The 26,567-nt window shown below is 38.7% G+C and overlaps 1 protein-coding gene across 7 annotated transcripts in view; it reads left to right on the forward strand.

Moving 5' to 3' along the window:
* LOC128119187 (zinc finger protein 120-like) overlaps nucleotides 1-17,585 on the forward strand; it is a 172,081-nt gene extending 154,496 nt beyond the window's left edge. For 3 of the 7 annotated variants that reach the window (XM_052752442.1, XM_052752440.1, XM_052752447.1), the window contains 4 exons: nucleotides 11,229-11,336; nucleotides 12,493-12,619; nucleotides 12,822-12,882; nucleotides 13,974-17,585. In XM_052752442.1, the coding sequence (XP_052608402.1) occupies nucleotides 11,322-11,336; nucleotides 12,493-12,619; nucleotides 12,822-12,882; nucleotides 13,974-15,093 (1,323 nt within the window). In that variant the 5' untranslated portion in view covers nucleotides 11,229-11,321 and the 3' untranslated portion in view covers nucleotides 15,094-17,585. Of the gene's footprint in view, nucleotides 1-2,007; nucleotides 11,715-12,492; nucleotides 12,620-12,821; nucleotides 12,883-13,973 lie in introns of those variants that run through there. The other 4 variants (XM_052752444.1, XM_052752446.1, XM_052752443.1 and 1 more) reach the window with 2 other exon arrangements.
* Nucleotides 17,586-26,567: the final 8,982 nt, after the last annotated feature.

Here is a 26,567-nt window from a genome sequence, read left to right on the forward strand (position 1 = left end):
CCTCTAATGTTCCAAGGCCCAGCTGGGTGGTCTTAGCTAATGAAGAACTCTGGAAGGCTTAGCAGTCAGGAGTACCAGTTGGAGGTAGCTTACAGGTTCTTTTCAGGTTTCTCCTCTGGTTCTGTTGTAGAGAGTTGTAAGGAAGACCACAAGCCATGCCATAGCGAGTGTGGGAGCCACTGTCCCCAGACTAGGAAGAGCAGGTTGGATGAGCTATCGGGATCTGAGCTGCTGGGACTAGGCTATACCAAGAGCCAGAATGAGGTTCCGTTGGTCCCTGTGGTGACCTGGGTAGTGGCCCTTGTCCTCTGAGCCTCCCTGAGTGTGAATTCTCTGAGGAGGGGGAGGCTCTGCAGCCCTGGGTATGAGAGGGTATGCTGCTTGTAATATCACTATCCAGTGTGCACACAAAGAAATTGCTTTTGGTGTGCAGTGGAAAGACAGATTGGAAAAATGAAGGCCTGGTTTCTAAAAGTTCTGAACATTACATTCCACTTTCAGGTTTCTTATAATTGTTACAGATGGTTTAGAAAATGGTGAAAAGCGGTGATGAAGGTCATCCTTCAGCAATACATAATTAGAATGCTTTTAACTTTCTGCTACTACCAGCCACCATGGTGGGATTCAGCGAAGTTCAGTTTTAGGGGACAAACAAGTTTCTGGAATACCTCCAGAGGTATCTCAATTTTGCATGGTATTAGGCAGGTAGACAGAGAAGATTCCACATCTTGTCATAATTCATGTGGCAGGAAGCAAACATTAAATTATTCTTCTACATTGTTTTGTGATTGGGCGTCAGTAGGGCTGAGTTTGCCTAAAACCACAGTGGGCAAGAAGGGCTGTAGAGCCCTAGTAGACTCTAGAGGAAATCACCTACATTTGCAGAAAGGGCTCTAGAGCATGGAGCCTCTCTGGAAGAAATATCAGTAGCTGGAGAGTAAGAAACATAAAAGTTTGAGTCACTTTGAGTTAATTTTGTATGAGTTGTGAAGTCCATGCTTCTTTAATTTATGTACATGTAGAATCATAGGTAGCTGGGTAACATTGGTCAAGATCATAGTTATCCTGGCTGACTTTCCTTTGGTCTTTTTATGAAAAGTTGATTGTATTTTCCTACTTTTGATCTTGGCTTATTCTCTCCATCCCCTTTATTCTTTCACAAATATTTTACACATTCTTGATTATTGTAGCTTTGTAGTAAATATAGAAGTCACATTGTGTCAATCTCTGTACTATTTTTTCATAATCCCATTGAGCATTCTGAGTGTTTCCACTTGCATGTAGCTTTGGAATCAGCTTTTGTTATAAATTATTGGGCATTGTCTTTGGATTGTATTCAATTTATGGTGCAAATTGACCATATACAACCTCTTAATGTTGATACATCATGTTCCCAGGGATCATTAATTTACTTTATTTATTTAGGTTTTGTTGTTGTTAATCTGTGAAAGACTTTTAGTGTATTGAATAAAAAGTATTATGGAGCATGGTAGGTCACTCAGCACATATTCCTCTTAGGGATAACCTGAGTTCAGATCCCAGCACGTATAACTAACTACCTGCTACTCCAGGTCCAGGTTATCTGATACCCTCTTTTCTGGTGTGTCACCTGTACAAATATGGAAGACATTCTTTCTTCACACACACTCATAAAAATGGGGATAAATTTATTTTCAAAAGTTCCTGTGACTTATAAAGTAATTAGAAGAGAACAAGTTGCTTTAGGTATATAATACAAGTCATTCAGTGTTTGATTAAAAGTCTGTTATCTTGCATTTGGTTTGGAAAAGTTTTCCTTTCCTCACTCTGATGCAGACTTATATCTAATCATCCATCATAGGAAAATGATCCTAACATTCATGAGTAAGAAGGTAGATATGCATAGTTAGTATAGCAAAAGTTTTATATATATATATATATATATATATATATATATATATATATATATATATATATATTTATATTTTCTCCAGATTTGGTATATATCAAGTTGAAAATCCATTCAGAAATAAGAGGAGATGCAATCACTTTCATACAAAAGTTGTTAAGGGGGGCACCAGGGTTGGAGCTGTAGGACTCTGAGCTAAGCCAATCATAGTAGAGCATCATCCTTACTTGATCAGTGTCAATTAAGAGTATGTGGTTCATGGCCAAGGGCTAGATAGTTCTTCTTTTATTAATGAAAAGAGCAACTAAGGAGTCCAGTAAGCTTCACAATTAGCTTCCAGTGTTGTTTCTCAGCCTTTTGTATGTTAATATTATGACAAACCAAGTCATGAATATAAAGTATCAAGACATCTGGTGAGTCTCCAGAGCCATCCATCTCTGCTCTATGACCAATGTGTATATACCCTCTTTTGGCAAGAATGGCAAAGATGTGGGATCCACAGGAAATGTGGGCCGGGGAAAGGGTGGCTTCAGCTGGTGATCTGTTGCAGAACTAGGTATGAGCCACAGGGATCTGGATCTGGGGGAACAGAGTTCACCTCTGCCTTTTATGCTCTTCCTGCTACATCTTTCTTAATGATCCCTGAGAAATGGGAGAAGATTGAGCTATAAATGTTGCTTTAATTCCATCCATTTGCTTGCAGACCTAATGATTTCATTGTTTTTCTCTGCTGAGTACTACTCCATTGTGTATATGTACTACATTTTCTTTATCCATTCTTCAGTTGAGGGGCATCTAGGTTGTTTCCAGGTTCTATCTATTACAAATAATGCTGCTATGAACATAGTTGAGCATATGTCCTTATGGTATGATTAAGCATTCCTAGAGTGGTATAGCTGGGTCTTGAGGAAGATTGATTCCCAATATTCTGAGAAACTGCCATACTGATTTCCAAAGAGACTGTGTAAGTTTTCACTCCCACCAACAGTGGAGGATTGTTTCCCTTGCTCTGCATCCTCTCCAACATAAGCTGTCTTCAGTGTTTTTGATCTTAGCCATTCTGACAGGTGTAAGATGGTATCTGAGTCATTTTGATTTGCATTTCCCTAAGGATGTTGAGCAATTCCTTAAATGTCTTTCAGCCATTTGAGATTCTTCTGTTGGGTTTTCTCTTTTTAGCTCTGTAGTCCATTTTTTAATTGGATTGTTCGTTATTCTGATGTCCAGTTTCTTGAGTTCTTTATATATTTTGGAGATCAGCCCTCTGTCAGATGTGAGGTTGGTGAAGATCTTTTCCCATTCTGTAGGCTGCTGTTTTGTCTTATTTACTGTGTCCTTTGTATTACAGAGGCATCTCAGTTTCAGGAGATCCCATTTGTTAGTTGTTGCTCTCAGTGTCTGAGCTACTGGTATTATATTTAGAAAGTGATCTCCTGTGCCAATGCATTCAAAACTACTTCCAACTTTCTCTTCTATCAAGTTCAGTGTAAGTGGTTTTATATTGAGGTCTTTAATCCACTTGGGCTTGAGTTTTGTGCATGGTGATAGATATGTATCTATTTGCAATTTTCTACATGTTGACATCCAGTTATGCCAGCACCATTTGTTGAAGATGCTTTCTTTTTTCCATTGTACCGTTTTGGCTTCTTTGTCAAAAATGAGGTGTTCATAGGTGTGTGGCTTGATGTCAGGGTCTTCAGTTCGATTCCATTGGTCCACATGTTGGGTTTTGTGTCAGTACCAAGCTGTTTTTATTACTATAGTTCTATAGTAGAGCTTGAGGTCAGGGATCATGATGCCTCCAGAGGTTGCTTTATTGTACAGGATTCTTTTAGCTATCCTGGGTTTTTTGTTTTTCCAAATGAAGTTGACTATTGTTCTGTCCAGGTCTGTGAAGAATTGTGTTGGTATTTTGATGGGGATTGCATTGAATCTGTAGATTGCTTTTGGTAAGATTGCCTTTTTTACTATCCATGACCATGGGAGATCTTTCCATTTTCTGCTATCTTCTTCAATTTCTTTCTTCAGAGACTTCAAGTTCTTGTCATACAGGTCTTTCACTTGCTTAGTTAGAGTTACCTCAAGGTATTTTATGTTATTTGTGTCTATTGTAAAGAGTGATGTTTCTCTGATTTCTTTCTCAGCCCATTTGTCATTTGTATATAGGAGGGCTACTAATTTTTTTGAGTTAATCTTGTATCCTGCCACATTACTGAAGGTGTTTCTCAGCTTTAGGAGTTCCCTAGTGGAATTTTTGGGGTCACTTATGTAGCCTATTATATCAGCTGCAAATAATGAAAGTTTGACTTCTTCCTTTTCAATTTGTATCCCGTTGATCTCCTTTTGTTGTCTTATTGCTCTAGCTAGAACTTCAAGTACTATATTGAATAAATATGGGGAGAGCAGACAACCTTTTATTGTTCCTTATTTTAATGGAATCACTTTGAGTTTCTCTCAATTTAATTTGATGTTGACTTGCTGTAAATTGCGTGTAAATTATTATGTTTCAGTATGTTCTTTGTATTCCTGATCTCTCCAAGACCTTTATCATGAAGGGGTGTTGAATTTTATCAAAGGCTTTTTCAGCATCTAATGAGATGATCATGTGGTTTTTTTCTTTCATTTTATTTATATGGTGTATGACATTGACAGATTTTTCTATGTTGAGCCATTCCTGCATCTCTGGGATGAAGCTAACTTGATCATAGTGGATAATTTTTTGATGTGTTCTTGGAGTCTGTTTGCCAATATTTTATTGAGTATTTTTGCATCAATGTTCATGAGGGAGATTGGTCTATAATTCTCTTTCTTTGTTGCATCTTGGTGGTTTGGAAATAGAATAACTGTAGCCTCATAAAAAGTTTGGTAATGTTCCTTCTGTTTCTATTGTATGGAACAATTTGAAGAGTATTGGTATTATCTCTTCTTTGAAAATCTGGTAGACTCCTGCATTGAAACCATCTGTTCTTGGGCTTTTTTTTTGGTTGGGAGACTTTTAATGACTGATTCTATTTCTTTAGGGGTTATTGGTCTATTTAAATTGTTTATCTGGTCTTGATTTAACTGTGGTGTGTGGTACCTATCTAGAAAATTGTCCATTTCTTTTAGATTTTGCAGTTTTGTGGAGTACAGGTTTTTGAAGTATGGCTTGATGATTCTCTGGATTTCCTTGTTGTCTGTTGTTATGTCTCCCTTTTCATTTCTGATTTTGTTAATTTAGATACACTCTCTCTGCCTCTTGGTTAGTTTGGATAAGGGCTTGTCTATCTTGTTGATTTTCTCACTTTGTTTCATTGATTCTTTGTATTGTTCTCTTTGTTTCTATTTTATTGATTTCAGCTCTCAATTTGATTATTTCCTGGTATCTATTCCTCCTTAGTGACTTTGCTTCTTTTTGTTCTACAGAATTTAAGTTTGCTGTTAAGTCACCAGTATGAGATTTCCCCAACTTCTTTATGTGTGCATTTAGTGCTATGAATTTTCCTGTTAGCACTGCCTTCATAGTGTCCCATACGTTTGGGTATGTAGTGCATTCATTTTCATTCTATTCTAGGAAGTCTTTCTTTCTTATTTCTTCTTTGACTCATTGGTGATTCAGTTGATCATTATTCAGTTTCCATAATATTGTAGGCTTTCTGTAATTTTTGTTGTTGTTGTTGTTGTTTTTGTTTAACCTAACTTTAAGCCATGGTGATCTGATAAGATACAGGAGGTTATTCCAATTGTTTTGTATCTGTTGAGATTTGCTTTGTTGCCAAGCATGTGGTTGATTTTAGAGAAGGTTCCATGGGGTGTTGAGAAGAAGGTATATTCTTTTTAGGGTGGAATGTTCTGTAGATGTCTATTAAGTCCATTTGAGTCATAACATCTGTTGGTTCCCTTATTTCTCTGTCAAGTTTCAGTCTGGTAGATCTGTCCAGTGGTGAGAGTGGGGTGTTGAAGTCTCCCACTACTAGTGTATGGGGATTTAATTGATGTATGACTTAAGCTTTAGTAATGTTTCTTTTACAAATGTGTGTGCCCTTGTATTTGGGGCATTAATGTTCAGAACTGAAACTTCATCTTGGTGGATCTTTCCTGTGATGAGTATGCAATGTCCTTCCCGATCTCTTTTAAATGATTTTAGTTTGAAGTCTATTTTTGTTAGATATTAGGATAGCTACACCAGTTTGCTTCTTAAGTCCTTTTCATTGGAAAGTCTTTCCCCAGCCTTTTACTCTGAGGTACTGTCTGTCTTTGAAGATGAGGTGTGTTCCTTGTATGCAGCAGAAAGATGAATCCTGATTTCATATCCATTCTGTTAGCCTGTGTCTTTTTATAGGTGAATTAAGTCCATTGATATTAAGGGATATTAATGACCAGTGATTGTTAATTCCTGTTGTCTTTTGGTGGTAGTATGTGTGTGTTTCCCTTCTTTAGGATTTACTGCTGTGGGGTTATCTATTGCCTGTGTTTTCGTGGGTATATCTGACTTCCTTAGGTTGGAATTTTCCTTCTAGTGCTTTCTGTAGGGCTGGATTTGTGGATAGGTATTCTTTAAATCTGGTTTTGTCCTGGAATGTCTTGTTCACTCCGTCTATGGTGATTGAAAATTTTGCTGGTTATATTAGTCTAGGCTTACATCCATTGTCTCTTAGTGTCTGCATTACATCTGTCCAGCACCTTCTGGCTTTCTAAGTCCCCATTGAGAAGTCAGGTGTTATTTTGATGGGTCTGCCTTTATAAGTCACTTGGCCTTTTTCCTTTGCTGCACTTAATATTCTTTCTTCATTCTGTATGTTTAGTGCTTTAACTATTATGTGAGGAGAGGACTTTGGGGGGGGGGGTCTAGTCTATTTGGTGTTCTACAAGCTTCTTATATCTTCATAGGCATTTCCTTCTTTAAGTTGGGAAAGTTTTTTTCTATGATTTTGTTGAATATATTTTCTGTGCCTTTGAGTTGGTATTCTTCTCTTTCTTCTATCCCTATTATTCTTAGGTTTGGCATTTTCATGGTATCCTAGATTTCCTGGATGTTTTGTTATGACTTTTTTGGCTTTGGTATTTTCTTTGACTGATGAATCTATTTCTCTATTGTATCCTCTATACCAGAGATTGTCTCTTCCATCTCTTGTATTCTGTTGGTTATGCTTGCATCTGTAGTTCCTGTTCATTTACTCAGATTTTCTATTTCCAGCATTCCCTCTGTTTGTGTCTTCTTCATTGTTTTATTTCACTTTTCAGGTCTTGAACTGTTTTCTTTACTTGTTTAATTGTTTTTTCATGGTTTTCTTGGCTTTCTTTAAAGGATTTATTGATTTCTTCCAATTTTTTGTTTGTCTTGTCCCCGATTTATTTAAGGGAATTTTTCATTTCCTCTTTAAAGGCCTCTAGCATCTTCATGAAGTTATTTTTAAGGTTGCTTTCTTCTGCTTCTTCTACATTGTGATGTTCAGGTCTTGCTGTTGTTGAGCTAGGTTCTGGTGATGCCCTACTTTTCTTTACGTTGTTGTATATATTTTTGCATTGGCATCTACCTATCTCTTCTTCCAAGAGGTGCAAGAGGTGCCTTTGTCTGAGCAAGCTGCTTTTGGTCCAATTTGTGCTTTCTGTGTCTGGGTCTCAGGGAGCCCCTCTCATTGCAATCTTAGCTCTTGATCTAATGGAGCTGGCATATTTAGTATGTCAGGGAGCTGCTCTTGGTCCAATCCAAGCTAGCTGATTCTGTGGCTTATGGAGCCACTCTTGGTCTTATCAGGGCTCTTGATCCAGTCAGAGCTGGCAGATTCTGTATCTTAGGAAGCCACAGGTGTTGCAGAGGAATGGGTATTGAGGTAGGGCATCTGTCTTATGAATTGCTGGGTTCAATGGGGGGTTTTGGTGGGAAGCCTGCCCACAGAAGTCTTTCCTGCTGGCCAGAAACTGGGGCAGAAATGGGTGGGTGTTCCCAGGGACTGGTTGTATCCCAGGGCTTAGGTTCTAGAGCTTCTTGCTTTCTTTAAGGGATTTAGTCACTTCTTCTAAGGACCTCTATCATCTAAAAGTTTGTTTTAAGGTCTTTTATTGTTCTTCATCTTTGTTGGAATATTCAGAGCTTGCTGTAGTAGAATAACTGAGCTCTGGTGGTGACATATTGCTCTGGCTGTTGTTGATTGTGTTCTTAAGCTGGCGTCTAGGTATATAGGTTTGGGGTAATTATAGATCTAGGTGACTGAGTTTGTTTTTGTTGGATGGGTGTTTTGTACCTAGGTCTGTATTTGCTTTCTGGTCTTCTGGTCTATATGAGCTATGGTACTGAGGTTTCCTTCCCACCCACGTTGGGGACTGGAAATCTGGTAGCAGGTATGGCCTTTGTTCCAGCAGGGAATCTTGGTCCAAGTGTGGTCTGAGAAGAGGCAAAGAAGGAAGTGTAAGTAGAGGGGCACTGTGAGATTGGGGGAGGTCTGTGGGCAGGGGGGCTACATGGACTTCTGGTAGCTGGTGTGTTCTTTGTTAGAGCAGGCCATTTCCACCCTAGTTGGGAGCTAGGACACAGCAACAAGGAGTGAAGTGGGATTGGGGATAGTGTTGGACTTTAATAGTGAAGGAGGTTCATGAGTGGGCAGCCTACCTGGATTTCTGGTGGCTGGTGTGGACTCTAGTCCAGCAGGGAGTCTTTACCTGGGTTTGTCTCCCTGTTCTTCTAGCTTGTATGGTCTGCACTTGAGCATGGGATGTCTGTATGAGTTGGAGGCTGGGACACAGCCACATTCCTCTCTTTCTGAATGAGAATGTATGCTGTGTCATTGTATGTTGCAAAGATTTAATTTGTTTCTTGATTTTACAAGATGTCACAGTCAAAAGATTGTCTTGAGTATCAGAAGATACTTGGGACATTTGAACATGTTGGGCTGTTACAGACTATGATGGTCATTGAAATTTGAATAATTGCTTTTTCATTTCTTTTTTGTTGTTTTTCTTTTTTTATTTATTCTCTCATATAATACATCCTGACTACAACCTCCCCTACCTTCACTCCTCCCAGTCACCCCTCCTTCTGACTCCCCAAGTTATACTGCTCCTCTCATTCCCTTCAAAAAAGAGCAGGCCTCCCAGGGATATGAACTGAACATATCATAACAAGATGCAATAAGACTAGGCACAAACACTCATATGAAGGCTGGATTAGGCAACCCAGTAAGAAGAAAAGGGTCCAAGAGCAGGCAAATGAGTCAGACACACCCCCACTCCTACTGTTAGGAGTTCCACAAACACACCAAGGTGAACAACCACAGCATGTAGGCAGAAGACTTGGCACAGACCCATGCAGGCTCCATGATTGCTGCTTCAGTCTCTGTGAGTCATTATGATACCTGCTTAGTTGATTCTGTGGGCTGTGTTCTCCTTGTGTCCTTGATCTCTCTCCCTCCCCACTTCTTCTGCATGGTTCCCAGAGCTCTAATTAATGTTTAATTGACATTAATGTTCTGCATCTCTCCCATCAGCTGCAGGAGGAAGCACCTCTGATGACAATTGGGCTAGGTACTGGTATATGATTACAGCAGAATATAATTAGGCATCATTTCATTGACTTTTTTTTTCTTTTGGTCAGTTGCTTATGGTTCTACCCTAGTCCTCTGATCCATCCAACTTCTGGTTCCTGTTCATCTGGGCAGTGTTGGACACGGGCTCCCTTTTTTGGCTTGGGCCTTAAGTTAAACCAGTCATTGGTTGGCCACTACACAAACTGTGAGCCACCATTGCTCCAGCATATCTTGCAGACAGGACAAGTGTGAGTCAAGTAGTTTGTGGCTGGATTGGTGTCCTAGTCTCACCACTGAGAGACTTATGTGGTTACAGAAGATGGCAAGTTCAAGTTCAGGCTCTGTATTTTTGATTACTTAGAATCCTCACTAGGGTCACCCTCATAGCTTCCAGGAAGTTTCCACTGCACTGGGTTTTCACATCACCCTCTAAAACCTCCCCTATTCAACTCATCTCTCCCTGTATTCTCTCCCTCTGTCTGTTCCTTACCTGATCCTTCCTGTGTTCCTTCCTCAGTCTACCCACAAAATCTATCTTCTCTTCCTAGGTGAATCCATGCATTCACCCCCAATACCCCCACAGCCATCCTTGTTACTTAGCCTTTCTGGGTCTGTGGATTGTACTACAATTATTCTTTACTTAACAGCTTATATCCACTTGTAAGTGAGTACACATATGTTTGTCTATGTGGTTCTGGGTTGCCTCACTTAGGATAATAAAGAATTCAAGACTCTTCTCTACAGTGGAAGCTTAGCAAGGTGTCCTGAGAGTAAGACTCCATCCTGTTAGGCCTTCAATTAATGGAAGGAATAGGCAAAGTGATTCCTAGCCCCAGAAAGAAGTTTCATATAAAACCTGATGCAAACTGTGGTCCAAGCTCAGCAGGGTCCATCCCAATCCAAACTTGTGCTGGTTCTGGAAAAAAATAATCAAAAATTCAGGTCATGGATTCTAAGTCTGTGGTTTCAGTTCAGCCTTGATGCAGGAATCTATATTTTGCAGAGTCAGAGCCCCAGTGAGGAGACTGTGACAGTTCATTTCATGATGCTGTGAGGATGAAGCCTGGGTTGCCTTTTCAGACCACAAGATGTTGAGATACCTAAGGTGTGAGATATCTGCCATGCAGAGCTGCACATAGGGAGTGAAAGTAACCAAAGAGAGAGATGTATGAGAAGTTGCAGGGAAAATGTGACTTCAAAACCCTTTGGAACTGAAGCCCCATGTGTCTCAGACAGAGCTACTGGATTTGGTGTTTGCCCTGCTAGTTTCACTGTTGCCTTGGTCCAATCTTCTCTCACTGTGTCCCCTATCCCCTTTTTGGAATGGGAATGAGTATTCTGTGCCATTGTACATTGGAAAGATATAACGTGTTTTTCTGATTTCACAAGACTTCACAGTCAGGCAATTGTCTTGAGTGTCAGAAGAGACTTTGGACATTTGAACTGTGTAAGAGCTGTTGAAGACTATGGACACTGAAGTTAGACTAAATGCATGTTCATCATGGGATGACCATAAGTCTATAGTGACCTAGGTCAGAATCCAGATAGGATAAAGTATTTGAACACTTGTCTCTCCTTGATGACTTTCTTTGGGGTGCTTGTGGAGCCTTTAATAGGAGGAACCTTTCTGGATGAAATTCCTCATTGAGGATGGGATTTGAGTATCTATAGCCTTAACCAATTTCCTCTTCTTTGTGTCCTGCTGTCATGATTTCACCACCATTATAGATGATATCACTAAATCACATAAGATACACCTGAAGCAATTTATATTCAACGCCAAGCCATTTTGCTAACCTGATTTTTTTTTTAATGTTGTTTTTGTTTTTGTGGACAAGGTTTCTCTGTGTAGCCCTGGCTGTCCTGAAAATAGCTCTGTAGACCAAGATGGCTGGCCTCAACTCAGAGATCCCATTGATTCTGGATCCTACATGCTAGGATTAAAGGTGGGCCAGTATACCTAGGGTTTTGTTTCATTTTGTTTTTATATTAGTGACTGCTGGGCCTGGAATACAGGTTTTTATACATGTCAAGCATATGCTGTTGTGCTGAGCTTCATCCATGTCTTGAATTTTGAAATTTGGCAGAGGGTATCATTCTGTTTCTCAGGATGGCAGTATACTGCCTGAGCCTGCTGAGTCACTGGATTGCAAGTGTGTTACTTTCTTTCTACATATTGTGTTTGTTTTGAATTATTTTGAACAAATATGAGTCTTTTGCCTGTATACTGGGATATGCACCACATGTATGGCTGGTCCCCAGAGTAGTCAGAAGATGGCCTCAGAACACCTGAACATGGAATAATGGATTGTTGTGAGCCCCATGTAAGTACTGTCAATTGAGCTCACCTATCTGCAAGACCAGCAACCACTCTTAACTGCTGAGCCCACTCTCCTGCCCTGTGTTGTTTATGATCAACATTTACATTGTTAATGTTTTCATTTGTCCATTTGTAACTGTTTAAACATGCATTCCCTTTTAATAATATTATTGTTCCAGTTTATACTGAGGCTCTTCAGTTTTCTGGAAGATGAATACAGAACCAGAGTAAATGCATAACTCTTCATAGGAACTTTAGTAAATACCTCTGGGTTCTTCTACATTTTTGTTTGTTTTATTGATTTTTATTGGGAAGATGAGGTCTTACTAATACGTAACTCTGGCTGTCCTGGAACTCACTGTATATGCCAGGCTGGCATCCAATTCAATTACATTTACATGCCTCTGCCTCCTGAGAGCTGAGATTAAAGTCATGAGCCTCAACAGCCAGCTTACCCATCTTTTTTTCTAGCTAGTAAGTTTTCATACAATTTCTCTAAAATGTACTCAATACCATTGATCTGTTTGCTCGTCTCTCTCCTTATGTCTATTTATTTGCATTTCTCTTCCAAGGCTATATTCTAGTCAAAGTGCAGAAATGATAGAGGAACCTCATTATTCAGTTTTTTTCTAAAATAACTTGGTGATTACATAGAACTTCTGTATCATGGAATAAATGTGGGGAGCACCAGAATTTTATATAAGTATATTGTCAAGGAAGTGTACATTTACAGTGTTGTCACTATCACACTTTCTGTTGTACACATGTATGGGATATTTTAGAATGCAGTGACCTATGGTGATGTGCATGTTGACTTCACTGAGGAAGAGTGGGCTTTGCTGGATTCTTCCCAGAAGAATCTCTACAGAGATGTGATGCTGGAGACCTACAGGAACCTCACTACTATAGGTAAGACTGAATATTACTTTGTGATTTAAAATAAGGGGACAACTCATTCTTGGTTATTGATAATCTTCTGTAATTTTGGTTGAGAAAGAGGAAGAATGAGGTGGATAAATCAGGCATGGTTTTAAGGTTCACTGAACACAGTAACTTAAATATTGCACAACTTCTAATAATATATCATACATTTTTTGGTATTATATTTTAGGCTACAATTGGGAAGACCATATTATTGAAGAACATTTTCAAAGTTCCAGAAGACATCGAAGGTAATTTTTATGTGCAAGGTGATACAAGTGTTCCTATGGAGAAATTTTAATGTGTCCTAGAAGTTTTAAAGAAAAGCAACAGTATAAATAAGCACAGCTTAAATTGTATTAATGATTACTAAATCCTCAAAAAAACATATCCTCAATGTGAGGTAGCTAATATGTGTTTACAAGGCACTCTTCTAAGAAAGAGGAAAGGAAACAGTGCCTTAACTGATAACATCATTTGAATCATAGCCCTATGAGAGCTATGCTGTATAATTGCCAATCCATTTAGTTTCATACCACTCAGATATTACAAAAGGTATGCATGTTGAATAGGTAATAAGTATTTGTCCAAAACCTTTTAATAAGCAAAGAGTCCATAGTAAAACTAGTATAGCTCATATACTCATAACTCCTAAGTTTAGTGAGAGGGACAGTTTATGAGAATCAAGAAGGTTATTGTGGAGAAACTTTAATCCCTATATCACATGTCTGTGAAGAACAGAAAGTCAATCTGTATGAATGCAATGTGGAAACCTTTTATTTGTTATTCTTCATTTACTAGGTATATTATATGTCACTCTGGATATAAGCCATGTAAGCATAGGGATATGGAAAGAATCAACTTATCTCTGTCTCTCAATAATAGGAAGATATGTAGTAGTCCCCACTTTGAGTAGACTTGTAGAATGTGATACAAGTTTACAATTAATTGGTTTTACAACTTCATTGGGAATACATCAACAAACTCATACCAGAGAAATTCACTTTGCAAATGTAGTATGACTCACAGTATAGGAAAATTTGCAAATGCAAAATTGTGGTAAATCTCAGAGTTCCTCCAGTTCTCTTTAAATATTTGAAAAATCTCATTTAGAAAAGAGATGCTATAAATGTGAGCCATATAATAAAGGCTCTTACCATCACAGGCACTTTCAAAAATGCAAAACAATCCTTAATGAATAGGAACACCATGAGTGTAAACCTTAAGATCTGATTCCTCTTTACAGTTAGACCAAATTGTAAAATTAATTCATTCAGATATAAAGATTCATCAGTGTAATGAATGTGGTAAAGCTTTTTACATTTGCCAATTATCTTTGCAGGTATGAAAGTAGTCATACTGGAGAGAAAACCTCTGAGTATACTCAGTATAGTAAAGACTTCGCATATCATAGGCATCTTCAAAGGCAAGAAAGAATTCATGCTGGACAGCAACCCTATGAAAGTCTTCAATATAGTGAAAACTTTGTACGCCACAGTAGTCTCCGAAGAACATATACTGGAGTGAAACCCTATGGATGTAATCAATGTAGTAAAGCTTTTGCACATCACAGTAGTCTCCGAGTACATAAAAGAACACATACTGGAGAGAAACCTTACAAATGCAATCAATGTGATAAAGCCTTTGTACGTCAGAGTAATCTTCAGAAACATAAAAGAACACATACTGGAGAGAAACCCTACAAATGTAATCAATGTGGCAAAGATTTTGCAGATCCCACTCATCTTCAAGTACATAAAAGAACACATACTGGAGAGAAACCCTATGAATGTGATCAATGTGGGAAAGCCTTTTCACAAAATAGTAGTCTCCAAATACATAAAAGAATACATACTGGAGAGAGACCCTATGAATGTGATCAATGTGGGAAAGCCTTTTCACAAAATAGTAGTCTCCAAATACATAAAAGAACACATACTGGAGAGAAACCCTATGAATGTGATCAATGTGCTGAAGCTTTTTCATGTTACAGTGGTCTCCGAATGCATAAAGGAACACATACTGGAGAGAAACCCTATGAATGTAATCAGTGTGGTAAAGCTTTTGCACATCATAGTAGTCTCAGAGTACATGAAGGAAAACATACTGGAGAGAGACCCTATGAATGTAATCAATGTGGTAAAGCTTTTGCATGTCATGGTACTCTCCGACTACATAAAAGAACCCATACTGGAGAGAAACCCTATGAATGTAATCAATGTGGTAAAGCCTTTACATTTAACAGTAGTCTCCGATTACATAAAAGAACACATACTGGAGAAAAACCCTATAAATGTAATCAATGTGGTAAAGCCTTTGCACGTCAAAGTCATCTGCAACTACATAACAGAACACATACTGGAGAGAAACCCTACAAATGTCATCAGTGTGATAAAGCCTTTACATGTAGCAGTAATCTTAGAATTCATGAGAAAAAATCACATTGCAGAGAAACCTTATAAATGTTATCAGTGTGGTAAACTGCACTTCATGATAGTCTTTATACACAAGTAAAACTTTTAGTATGTAATTGGTCTGTTCAAGCTTTTGCATATTACAGTAATCTTTGAGGACCTGAAAAAAAACTAGTACAGAAGGGAATCTGACTATGAAGGATTTGGTAAGATCTTTAGCCAACACACTTATATTTAGTTACTCAAGATTATTCTGGAGAAAAGATCTGATGTGTCAACAATCTGTTCAAGTATTATGATGTCCATATAAATTAATATGAAGAGGTAACCCTTTTAGATTTCACACCTCTCTTCAATTATGTGAAATAATTTATCCAGGTATAAAACTTTATGGATGTGTATTAGTGCCTTTTCTGTTGCTGTGATAAAACATAATGTCTAAGTCAACTTACAGAAGAGTTTAATTTGGCCCTTGGTTGCAGAATATTACAGATCACTATGAAAATGACATGGCAACAATTGTCAGATGTGGTAGGTAAAGCAGAAAGCTAAGAACTCACATCATCAACCTGCAGCATGAAGCAGAGAGTGGGATCTGAAAATGGTGTACAGATGTAAATTCTCAGACCCACCCACCCCCAGTGACATATTTCTTCCAACAGGACAGCATTTCCTAAATCTTCCCAAATGATACCACCAACTGAGAAGGATTAATTTCTCTGACTTCAAGTGTACATGCTTGCTTTCTGTTACATGAACCAATTCATGATGAAGAAAAACCCTGTAAGCCTTCAGATGCCTCAACACCTCTGTTACAGTAATGAATGCTTACATGAGAAGAATATTCATGAGTAAAAACTTTTTAATGATTTGTTTTCATTTTAAATTTGTGATGTCAATGTGCCTTTGTGGGTATGTATATGTTTATGCTGGTTCCCAAGAAGATTAGACCCTGTAATCTTTTTTTTTAAAGATTTAATTTTATTATGTATACACTGTTCTGTCTGCATGTATGCCTGAAGACCAGAAGAGGGTGCCAGATCCCATTACAGATGGTTGTAAGCCACCGTTGCTGGGAATTGAACTCAGGACTTCTAGAAGAGCAGCCAGATGTTCTTAATCATTGAGCCATCTCTCCAGCCCCAACCCTGTAATCTTGTACCAGGAATTTCAGGAAATTGTCAAAAACCTGACCTTGGTCCTGGGGATGAATTTGTCTTAACTGCTTGGGCATGTCTCTCACCCTGTAAATGTTCTAAAGACTTTATATGTCAACTTGATGTTAGAAAATAGAAAAAAACTCATATAAGAGAAAAATCCTATTCATGTAAACAATTTGATAAAGACTTTAAACATCGAAGTTGTCTTCAGTTTCAAGGAAAAATGTTGTTTCATCTCTTTTTCATTATATCCTGAAAGAAGTAAATTATTTATCATGTTCATGCAAGTGTAATGGTGAAGATCAACATCTGTGGTTGAGTTTGTATTTTGAAATACTTGGAGTAGGTATAGAATTTGCTGTATGTGTGGCAAATCCATTTAGTGAAGTTTATTTTATGGTCCTTGTATTCCTTCTGTGGCTATTGTTTATCTTTTTGCACTTTCACTTGGTTGATACATATTTTTCTGCTGCATTGTATAGAATGTGATGCCCATCATCTAAGTGATCCATTGTTTATTAAGCATCAGGCAGTGTTTGGTCATACTTTTCAATTAAGGGTATCTGTGGAAGGGTCTTGGGTTGTTGTTCCTGGTTTTGTGTTTCATATATTCACTAATTCCCTTGAGATGTTCTTTTTGTTATCTGGCCTGGCTTGGATATCTGTAATTAGTCAGGGATACAGTTCAACTCTTGATTCTCATGTGTCAGCCTCTTGAACACAAGTCCAAGGATAAAAGATATACCCCCAATGTTTGCTGTTTTGTCTACACATTTTAACAATGTTATGTTAAAATGCCTAATAGAAGAGAATATAAGAAAAAAATACCTCGTGTTTATCTAATGCAGCATTTTTATCTCTCTGGCTGAGATGTAATAAAGTATGATAATCAGCAATTTACTGTATATCTCACAGCATAGCTTGATTTGATATGGATATGGATATATTATTTGATATTTAATATGTCTTCATGTCCCCATTAGTTGCCAATTTGGCACTTCATCTTGAAGTACTGCCTTCTAGGTGAAATATCTAAAGATGCCAGATAACATAACAGCAATGGGATTTATTTTCCAAAAAATGTGGTGTGTGTTTGTATTGTAATTATTGCTTTTTAGGTCATGACAAATATGTGGAGACTAAAGACAACTTTGTGGAGTCTACTTTTCACCATATATATATATGGATCTATCAAGGTCAGGTACCAGCCCTGCACATCACAGACATTTTCCACCAAGCCTTCTCACTGATTCACAAATAAAATTAGTTGAAACATTGCATCAATAAAATATTGTCTTTTCAGATTGTAAACATTGCCATCTCAGGATGGATAAAAACAGGACAATTTGAATAATAAATTGTATTTGCAAATGAAAATGATATATTGTCTTTTTCTCTTATCCCTCCCTCCCTCCCTTCCTCCCTCCCTCCCTCTCTCCTCCCTCCCTGGAATGTGTTAGTTTATTCTGAGGACTAAACACTTGCTTATAACATTTTCTCAGAATCACAAATGAATGCCAGATAATTTTCTCAGTGGGTAAAATTAGTTGCTGCTAAGTCTGATCTCTAGGAGACCCATATTATCCCTACAAGTTTTTCTCTTATTTCTACACTTGGGCTGTGACAAATACACTCTCATACCAGCACATACATAAATAATTTTTAAACCTAAATAAGGGCTAATGAGGTCACTTTCAGCCAAACTTGACTCCCAACGTTTCATCTCTAGAACTCACATGGGGGAAGTAGATAACTCACATAGGGAAAGTAGGTAATTGACACCTGTAAGTTGTCCTCTCACTGTCACATGCACACCATGGCACAGGTATATACACACACACACACACACACACACACACACACACACACACACACACACAGTTCAACATTTCTTAAGTAGCTGAAATTAACAAAACAAAGAAAATAACCCAATTATTGAGAACATATGAAATGATTTGCCAGTTTAAATTATTGGGAGCTGGAGAGATGGCTCAGTGATTAGGAGCACTGGCTGCTCTTCCAGAAGTCCTGAGTTCAATTCCCAGCAACCACTTGGTGGCTCACAACAATCCTTAATGAGATATGGTGCCCTCTTCTGGCCTACAGGCATACATGCAGGCAGAACACTATACATAGTTGATAAATCTTTTTAAAAAGGGTTTAAAACTATAGAATTTCAAGAAGTATCGCTGTTCATCAAATCAATGATGGCTTCTTTATAAATCTTATTTTATTCTTTCTCTAATTCAAAGATAAATCATTTTAAAAAACAGCTGGGCTTAGAATTGCAAACCTGTAATCCTGGCACTTGAGAGACAGTGGCAGGCCAATATCTCTTGAATTTGAGGCCACCTTGGTCCACATAGTGAGTTCCAGGACAGCTGTAGCTATGTAGAGATAGCCTGTCTCAAAAAAAAAAAAAATCCAAAAAGAGCATATCTTGAATTATGGAACTTTTCCTAATATGATCTGTTGGGACTCTATCACTGGTTTCAACAAAACCTTTTGCTACCTTTGCTTACATTAAGAGTACTGTATTAATAATGAAACTAAGAAACAATGTGGAGAGTCCATTTGCAGAGGGATAGAAATCCATTGAATCCTTGACAATCATCAAACAAGGACTTTCATCTCCTTCAAGTGATGTGAAACAGAAAGGATAATTGGGCATCTTCATCTTCCTTATTATAATGATACATTTGGGAGCTAGAGAGTTTGCTCAGTAGTACTGCTCCTCTTAAGTACCCAAGTTTGGTTCTTAGTTCCCACATCAGATGGCTCAGAACTACTTGTATTTTTAGGTCCAGGATGTCAGATGGCTCTTCTGGTCTCCTAGGGCATCAGATACGCAAATGGTAAAAAGGCACATATATGTCATTCCAGATTGTTAAAAAAAATGTTTTTGCTGTGGATGATTGATTGATAAATAAAACACTGATTGGCTAGTAGCCAGGCAGGAAGTATAAGTGGGACTAGAGAGAGGAGAATTTTGGGAACAGGAAGGCTGGGGGAGAGAAGAGGCTGCCAGCTGCCGCCATGAGATGATGTTAAGATACTGGTAAGCCACGAGCCACGTGACAACTTATAGATTAATAAAAATGGATTAATTTAAGATATAAAAACAATTAACAAGAAGCCTGCCATGGCCATAAAGTTTGTAAACAATATAAGTCTCTGTGTGTTTACTTGGTTGGGTCTGAGCAGCCGTGGGACTGGTAGGTGAGAGAGATTTGTCCTGACTGTGGGCCAAGCAGGAAAACTCTAGCTACAAATGGCACCCAACGTGGGGCTCAAACCCACGACCCTGAGATTAAGTTTCATGCTCTACTGACTGAGCACCAGGCAGGAAAACTCTAGCTACATGTTTCTTCATGTATATGAATTAAAGTTAATTTAGGGGTATAAATAAGTATTGCTACTGTCTATAAAAATGTGTGTTAGGTACCAGTGGAGACCAGAAGATGGTGTCAGATCCTCCATGACGGAAGTTACAGAAAGTTATAAGCTGTATTTGGGTGATGGGAATCAGCCAGTCCCTGTGGATGAGCAGCCATTGTTCTTAGGTGCTAAGCCATTTATTCAGCCCTATGAACTTGTCCTTAATAGCAGAAAGGTGTGGAAGGCTGATTCTAAGTTCATCTTTACCTCAGCCCTGATGACCCAGAAGAAATGTAACATTGATATCACCAGAAATTAACTTAGAATCAGTGCTTAAAGAAGTTTCTGAGCTCAAATCTCCACAAAATGATGGGAGTCTAAAAAAATGTTCAGGAGAGAAACTGACAATACAAGTCTTAGATAGTGGCTGATTGCTTGACCAAAGATACAAGACTGAGTTTATCTCAAATGTGGTCAGTAGACAACAATGGCAGCCCACAAGGGCACAGGTCAGGTGTACTCCTGCTTGGGTTTATGCCTCTTGTAAGGAGAGAAAATGAACTTGCAGATGGAAGGAACTGGAAGATTAGAGTGCTGAGAGTATTTCAGATAGTAGAGGTCAAGGTTATAAGGATTGAGCAGGAAATAAACTTCATAGAAAACTAGGCTAGAGGTCATTGGGTGGTTTGAGTGAGAATGGCCTCCATATGGTTATGTATTTGAATGCTTGCTCCCCAATTAGTGGAATTGATTGAGAAGTAGGATATGGCATGGGTAGAGGAGGTGTGTCACTGGAAATTGGTTCTCTCTTTCTGCCTGCTGCCTGCAGATCAGTATGTAAACTCTAAGCTTCATGCTTGCCTACTGCCATCTTTCCTGACATGAAAATGGATTAATGCTCTGAAAGTGTAAGAAAGTCCCCAATTAAAAGCCTTCTATTATAAGAGTTGATTTGACAATTTCCCCTTCACAACACTAAAACAGTAACTTGGACAGTCATTTGTGTCATATTTTGGCAAAGAAATCTGTCTGTATTCTGCCCAAGTCCTGAAAGACTTAGGCAGAATTAAATGGTAATGACTTCTTTGACAAAATACTGAGTCAGTGATACAGTTAGTACTTATGATTCATGCAGGTCTATAGTGAAAAAGAGCAACAAATAGGCACAAAGAAATGAAATGTGCAGTTTGGAGGGGAAAACAAGTCATTTTAGGAGGAAATAGAAGAAGAGGATCACCCCTCTTGTTTCTGGGCCCATTGAATAGGATATGGCATTGCAAGAGAAATGTCTGCTAACAGTTATTTAGGGAGACACACAAACAGTTCAACAGTATTAAGTATACATCACAGAAATAGTATCAACAATTGCTAACTTCAAAAATGGATGGACAAGCTTGGTGTGGTGGCTCATGCTTTATGCCTTTAATCCAGAACTCAGGAAGCTTTAGTTTGCAGTCACATACTGAAACAGAAGCAGTAATTTCCAAGGAGGTTGGTGACATTAAAGAGAAGGTAGCTGCTCCTCATTGTAAGCATAGGAAAAGTGCCCTAAAGGTAAGACCTCACTCACTTAAACCTTCAATTTATGGAAGTAAAAGGCAAGCCAATTCCTAGCCACTAAAACCAATTTCATACAGAACATGTTGCTACTCTGTTCCAAGTTGGACAGAATCCATGAATAACCAGATCCCCATATGGTGGTATCACCTGAAATTTTTTTGGAAATAAAAAAGAGGCAAAATTTAGCCAGGTGGTGGTGGTGCATGCCTTTAATCCCAGCACTCAGGAGGCAGAGCCAGGCAGATCTCTGTGAGTTTGAAACCAGCCTGGTCTACAGAGTGAGATCCAGGACAGACACCAACTACACAAAGAAATGCTGTCTCAAAAAATAAATAAATAAATAATAGAAAGTAGATTCAATAATCTACCTCTTATCTATAATGTAGTGATATATTGTATATGCTAATAAACTTATCTGGGGATCAGAGGACAGAGCCAGCCACTAGATTAGACATAGAGGCCAGACAGTGGTGGCACACACCCTTAATCCTATCTCTTGGGAGGCAGAGATCCATCTGTATCTCTGTGAGTTCAAGGCCACACTGGAAACAGAGTCAGGCAGTGGTGGCATATGCCTTTAATCCCAGCACTTGAGATCTCATGCCTTTGCTTGGAAAGCAACATGCCTTTAATCCCAGGAAGTGACATGGCTAGGTGGAGAATGGTATATAAGGTGTGAGGAGACATGAATTAAGCAGCAGTTCAACTGAGACCCTGAGGAGTGAGAAACAGGGTCAGCTAAGGAGTTGATAAGATGAGGTTGGCTGTGGCTTGTTCTGCTTCTCAGATCTTTCAGCTTTTACCTCAACATCTGGCTCCAGGTTTTTTTTTAGTTAATAAGACCTATTAAGATTCACATTACAGGGTTAAGCCTTTTGAAAATGAAGCCCCAGGTGTCTAAAACAGAGCAGCAGGGTTTGGTGTTTGCCCTGCTGGGTTTCAGTTTTGCTCTGGTCCAATCTTTCTCACTGTGTTATGAAAGGGTATATATAGTCTGTGACATTGTATGTTGGAACAACATATTTAGTTTGTTCATTTTGTAAGACACCATAGTCAAGAGAGTACCATGATAACCAAACTAATGATAGTATTTATACTAACGTAAAATGTATTTTCAAAGTGTGTAACAGTTAACATTTAACCTCTGAAACTTCTGGGTCCCACAGGGCAGTGCCTGATGATGGATGGGCTCACCTGAGCAGGGAGTTGGGTTAACTTTGAGCAGAAGACTACCATGTGATTTGCTGCCACCTTGATTTGTGACCTCATCCTGAAGGAAGCAGTCATGTGACCTTTGGTAATAATTTCATAAAAGAGGTAAATTTAACGTGAATTTGTGGTTACTATAAGCACTTGACATATACCAAAATGATGATAGCCATAAACTTCCTGGTAACACCGAACCTTCAAAATATTACCCCATTTATATACTAAAGAGGTGACACCAGCCTTTCATAGTTTGTGTTTGCTTTATTTTATTTTTGACACATTGCTTTACATAATGTATTTTCTAGCTTCCGCATAAACTGAAGAATTTTCTTAACCATGTGCCTCCAAAAGGAAGTTGACACTTTAAAGTGTTTAGACGTGGAAGGCTCATGGGAATTTGCATCAGCCTAGAGCTGGTCTTGGGAGAGCTCACATCCCAAGGGGACCAAAGGAATAAATTTCTGGGTGTCAGACAAGCTGCTACCACTGGCAGCTATGACAGCTGGAGGGTACATATGCAGGCCACAGAGTCTTAATGTGCTGTCCCAACTTGACCCTCCACATGGAATCTCCAAGCCTCTTTTTCTCTAAGATATTTGAGCCTCTTCTTGTCCAGGTTTGCTGCTGACTTTTGTATCTGCTCCAGCATAACCCCCAAACCCACACTTTTGTTTTCATTTTCTAATTGTGACATAAACATGCTATGAAAATGGAACATCCAAATATTATTTCTTTCTCCATTATTTTATGACTTGTGTCTTCTGTGTCCTAGATCCTCTGATCTATGGGTATTTAAGTTAAGATTGCAAATGGTAAATTATACTATTCCTTTTCTAACCTAGGAAGCCTGACTTATAGAAAGCCATTTTTAAAAGGGGGGGGGGTTACACTGAATGTTATTATGCTTGATTCCTATTTAGGGTGAGAAATGTCACAGAGATTAACAGATTATAAACTGAGAGAACAGGCTTAAGGGAATGTTTAAGGAAATATTGTTAAGTTTATCCCATGAGAGAGCCAAAATTCTCACTAATTAGAAGTTTACTGATTTCTTTGACATGTGAGTTTCAATATACACATTCCAGAAGTTTTGCTGGATAAGCATCCAGCACAGATAGGCTAAAATCAGACAGAGAAAAATTCAAGGAGAATTCAGTAATGTCATAAGTATTCCTGAGTCATATAATATATAAAGGAGCAGATAATCCATACAGACCCTATCTTCTGGTTCACTAATGAAAAGGAGGAATCAAATATCCAGTTAAACATCAGTGTAAGCAACTAATATGAGAGGCATTTCTTTTTATATCTGTCTTAGTATTTTATTGTTGTGAAGAGACACCATAACAGAACCTCTTATAAAGGAAAACATATATTTGGGGCTGGCTTACAGTTTCAAAGGTTTAGTCCATTATTATCATGACAGAAACCATGGTGGCATGCAGCAGAAATGGTCCTGGAGAAGAAGCTGAGATTTATACATCTTCACCCACAGGCAGCAGGAGACTACCTCATTAGGCCTGGCTTGAGCATATGAGAGAGATCTTAAAGCCCACCTCCACAGTGGGACACTTCCTCCAAGGCCACACCTCATAGTGTCACTCCCAGTGGCACAACACAAGATTCTATGGGGGCCATTCATATTCAAACTACCACAGTAACTATGGGAAAAGAAAGAAGAAGTAAGAATACTCCTGAGGATGCTCTGCAGAGGCAGACAAGGAGGATCTAGAAGACATTCCAGGTTACTTTAATTTTTCTTAAAAAATGGGTGGATGTCAATAAAGGCTCCCCCTCACTGTGTTTTTATCCTTTGAGATTTCTTCTATCTCTAGGCCTTAAGAACCAAAGTATCAATAGTTTTCTGTTGATAAATAGAAATAGTTAAGAATCCAGGTCTGACTTAAATATAAACTGTGGGATAAAGGGTGCCCCTTGTAGAAAAATAACTCAGAGAATTGTTTTTCTACATCTTGATCTCTTAATGGGATGGGGGTACTGACTAAGTTTTTCAGCTTGTCTGTTTCTATTTTCAGATGCACCTAAACTGATTGTGGGTATTTGTCACATCAAACCTAGATAGGGAGGATCCAGACTGGATCTTGACAAAATTATCTCCAATAGATTCTAAACTTCATTGTTAAATAAAAGTGCATAACTTCTAGAAGACACTAGAGAAACTACACTTCTGATTTTGGCAACCTGCCTTACAGAGCTATATTCAAAGCACATTGCACAGTGATCACAAACAAGGAAGATATTTTTATGCACAGGCTCTGTTTCCCATGCTCTAGGCAGCTCAGTCTTCAGAATAAAGTCATTCAGAGGCTGGTGCCCTGGCTCAGGGAGATGCAAGGGCCACTTGGGTCCCAATTGAATACCTCCCTGGCTCCTAGTTTCACATTCAGCCCTGGGGAAGATCCAGCATATCTGCTCCAACAACTCAGCTGGCCACTCCTCATTATCTTTGGAAAGCAACCCCTAGCTCACCATGTCGGTTCTTCCAAGCTCAACTACACTCTTCTCATAGATCCTGGCAGTGGTCTCACAGTGCAGCACGTGCTCCTACCTGAGTAATGGAGCAAGGTTGCAACCTGGAGCCTAGAAGAGCCCTCCAACCCTGTAGACTGCTGTGTCCACTAGGAGACCCTGATTGGCTAGTGAGTCTTGAGTGACAAGAGTAGCTTCCTTAAGGAGACAGTGTGCTGAAGGGACACAGCATGGTGCTTATCTACCCTGGCCTTCAACCTTAGACAAAAACCAGTCCCAGTTCTGCAGAGATTTGCAAATTCAGAAGCATTCATGCCTGGCCTCCAAAAGCTGACTTTGCTGTCTTCCCTTACTTAACCAAGAACCCAGTAGTTGTTCAGTCCAAAAAGCTTCATGTCTCAGCCAGTCTTCAGTATGAACAGGAATTTCCAAAAGTGGGCTGTATCACCACTAAAGGAATAAACTTGCTAGAGAGAGCTAGGGCAAACAGGCAAAGAATAAAAGCTTCCTTCTTCCATGTTCTGTATACAGGCTGCCTACATGAGTAGCCCAGTTTAAAGATGGATCTTGCCACCTCAAAAGAACCAGATTAATGTTGGATTTTACTGTTTCACATGATACATCCCTCACAGGTGTAATAAACTGCACTGGTTTTAGTTAATTCCAGATGTAGTTAAGTTGACAACCAAGAATACCAACCATAAGAGCCAATATAGAATTGCAGAGAAAGGTTTCTTATCTCTAGCAAGCAAGGAGAGCATGGGAATAATTTCCAAAGATTCCTAAGCATGTTCAGTTAACAAGTTCACTTCTAAACATGATCATAACATAAAAGCAGAGATATGTGGGGCATTCTTAGCACAAAGTCATGCAGAAAGCTATGTAAAATATAAAAATGATGGAAAGAAATACTTCTGGCATGCTTATCTTGTTCTTAGTGGAAAATCAAGTAAATGATAATTTGAAAGCTGATTGCTTGGGAGCTAATGCTGTTAATCATGATGTATGCCACAATTCCTACAAATGCAAAAGACAGGGGAAAATACAGAAAATATAGATGTTGTTCTTAGATGGATAGGTATGCTGAGCTATTCTAACCTCAAACAAGGTTGTTTTAGCTTTTGTACAGCCTGACTCAGAGGAAGGCCACAGCTGCTTCCATGCAGGACCAGAAAAAGCTCATTTAACTAGCCTGGCAGCTGACTTTCTCAGGGCTGTCGCATTATTGTAGAGAATTCCATTCTTTTTTTAACCTTTTATGTGTATGACTGGTTACCTGTATATGTCTGTGCACAGTACCTGTAGAGGCCAGAAGAGGGCATTAGATTCCCTAGGACTAGAGTTACAGCAGCTTCTTAGTGAACATAGGAATGCTGGGGATGGAACCTGGGTCCTCTGCACCAGCACCCAATGGCCCTAAACACTGAGCCATTTTTCTAGGACAGTGGTTCTCAACCTTCCTAATGCTGTGATCCTTTAATACAGTTCCTCGTGTTTTGGTGACCCCAGCCATAAAATTATTTCATTGCTACTTCATTAACTCTAATTTTGCTACTGTTAGGAATCATAATGTAAATATCTGATATGCAGGATATCTGATATGCAATCACTGTGAAAGAGTTATTAAATACCTATAGGGGGTGCAACTCACAGGTTGAGAATTATTGATCTAGGCCCTCTCATTTTCATTTAGATTTTATTTTTTATTCATTTTCAATTAAAATA

Source organism: Peromyscus californicus, unplaced genomic scaffold (assembly GCF_007827085.1).
Source record: "Peromyscus californicus insignis strain IS unplaced genomic scaffold, ASM782708v3 Scaffold_23__1_contigs__length_62951481, whole genome shotgun sequence".
NCBI classification, from domain to species: Eukaryota; Metazoa; Chordata; class Mammalia; order Rodentia; family Cricetidae; genus Peromyscus; species Peromyscus californicus.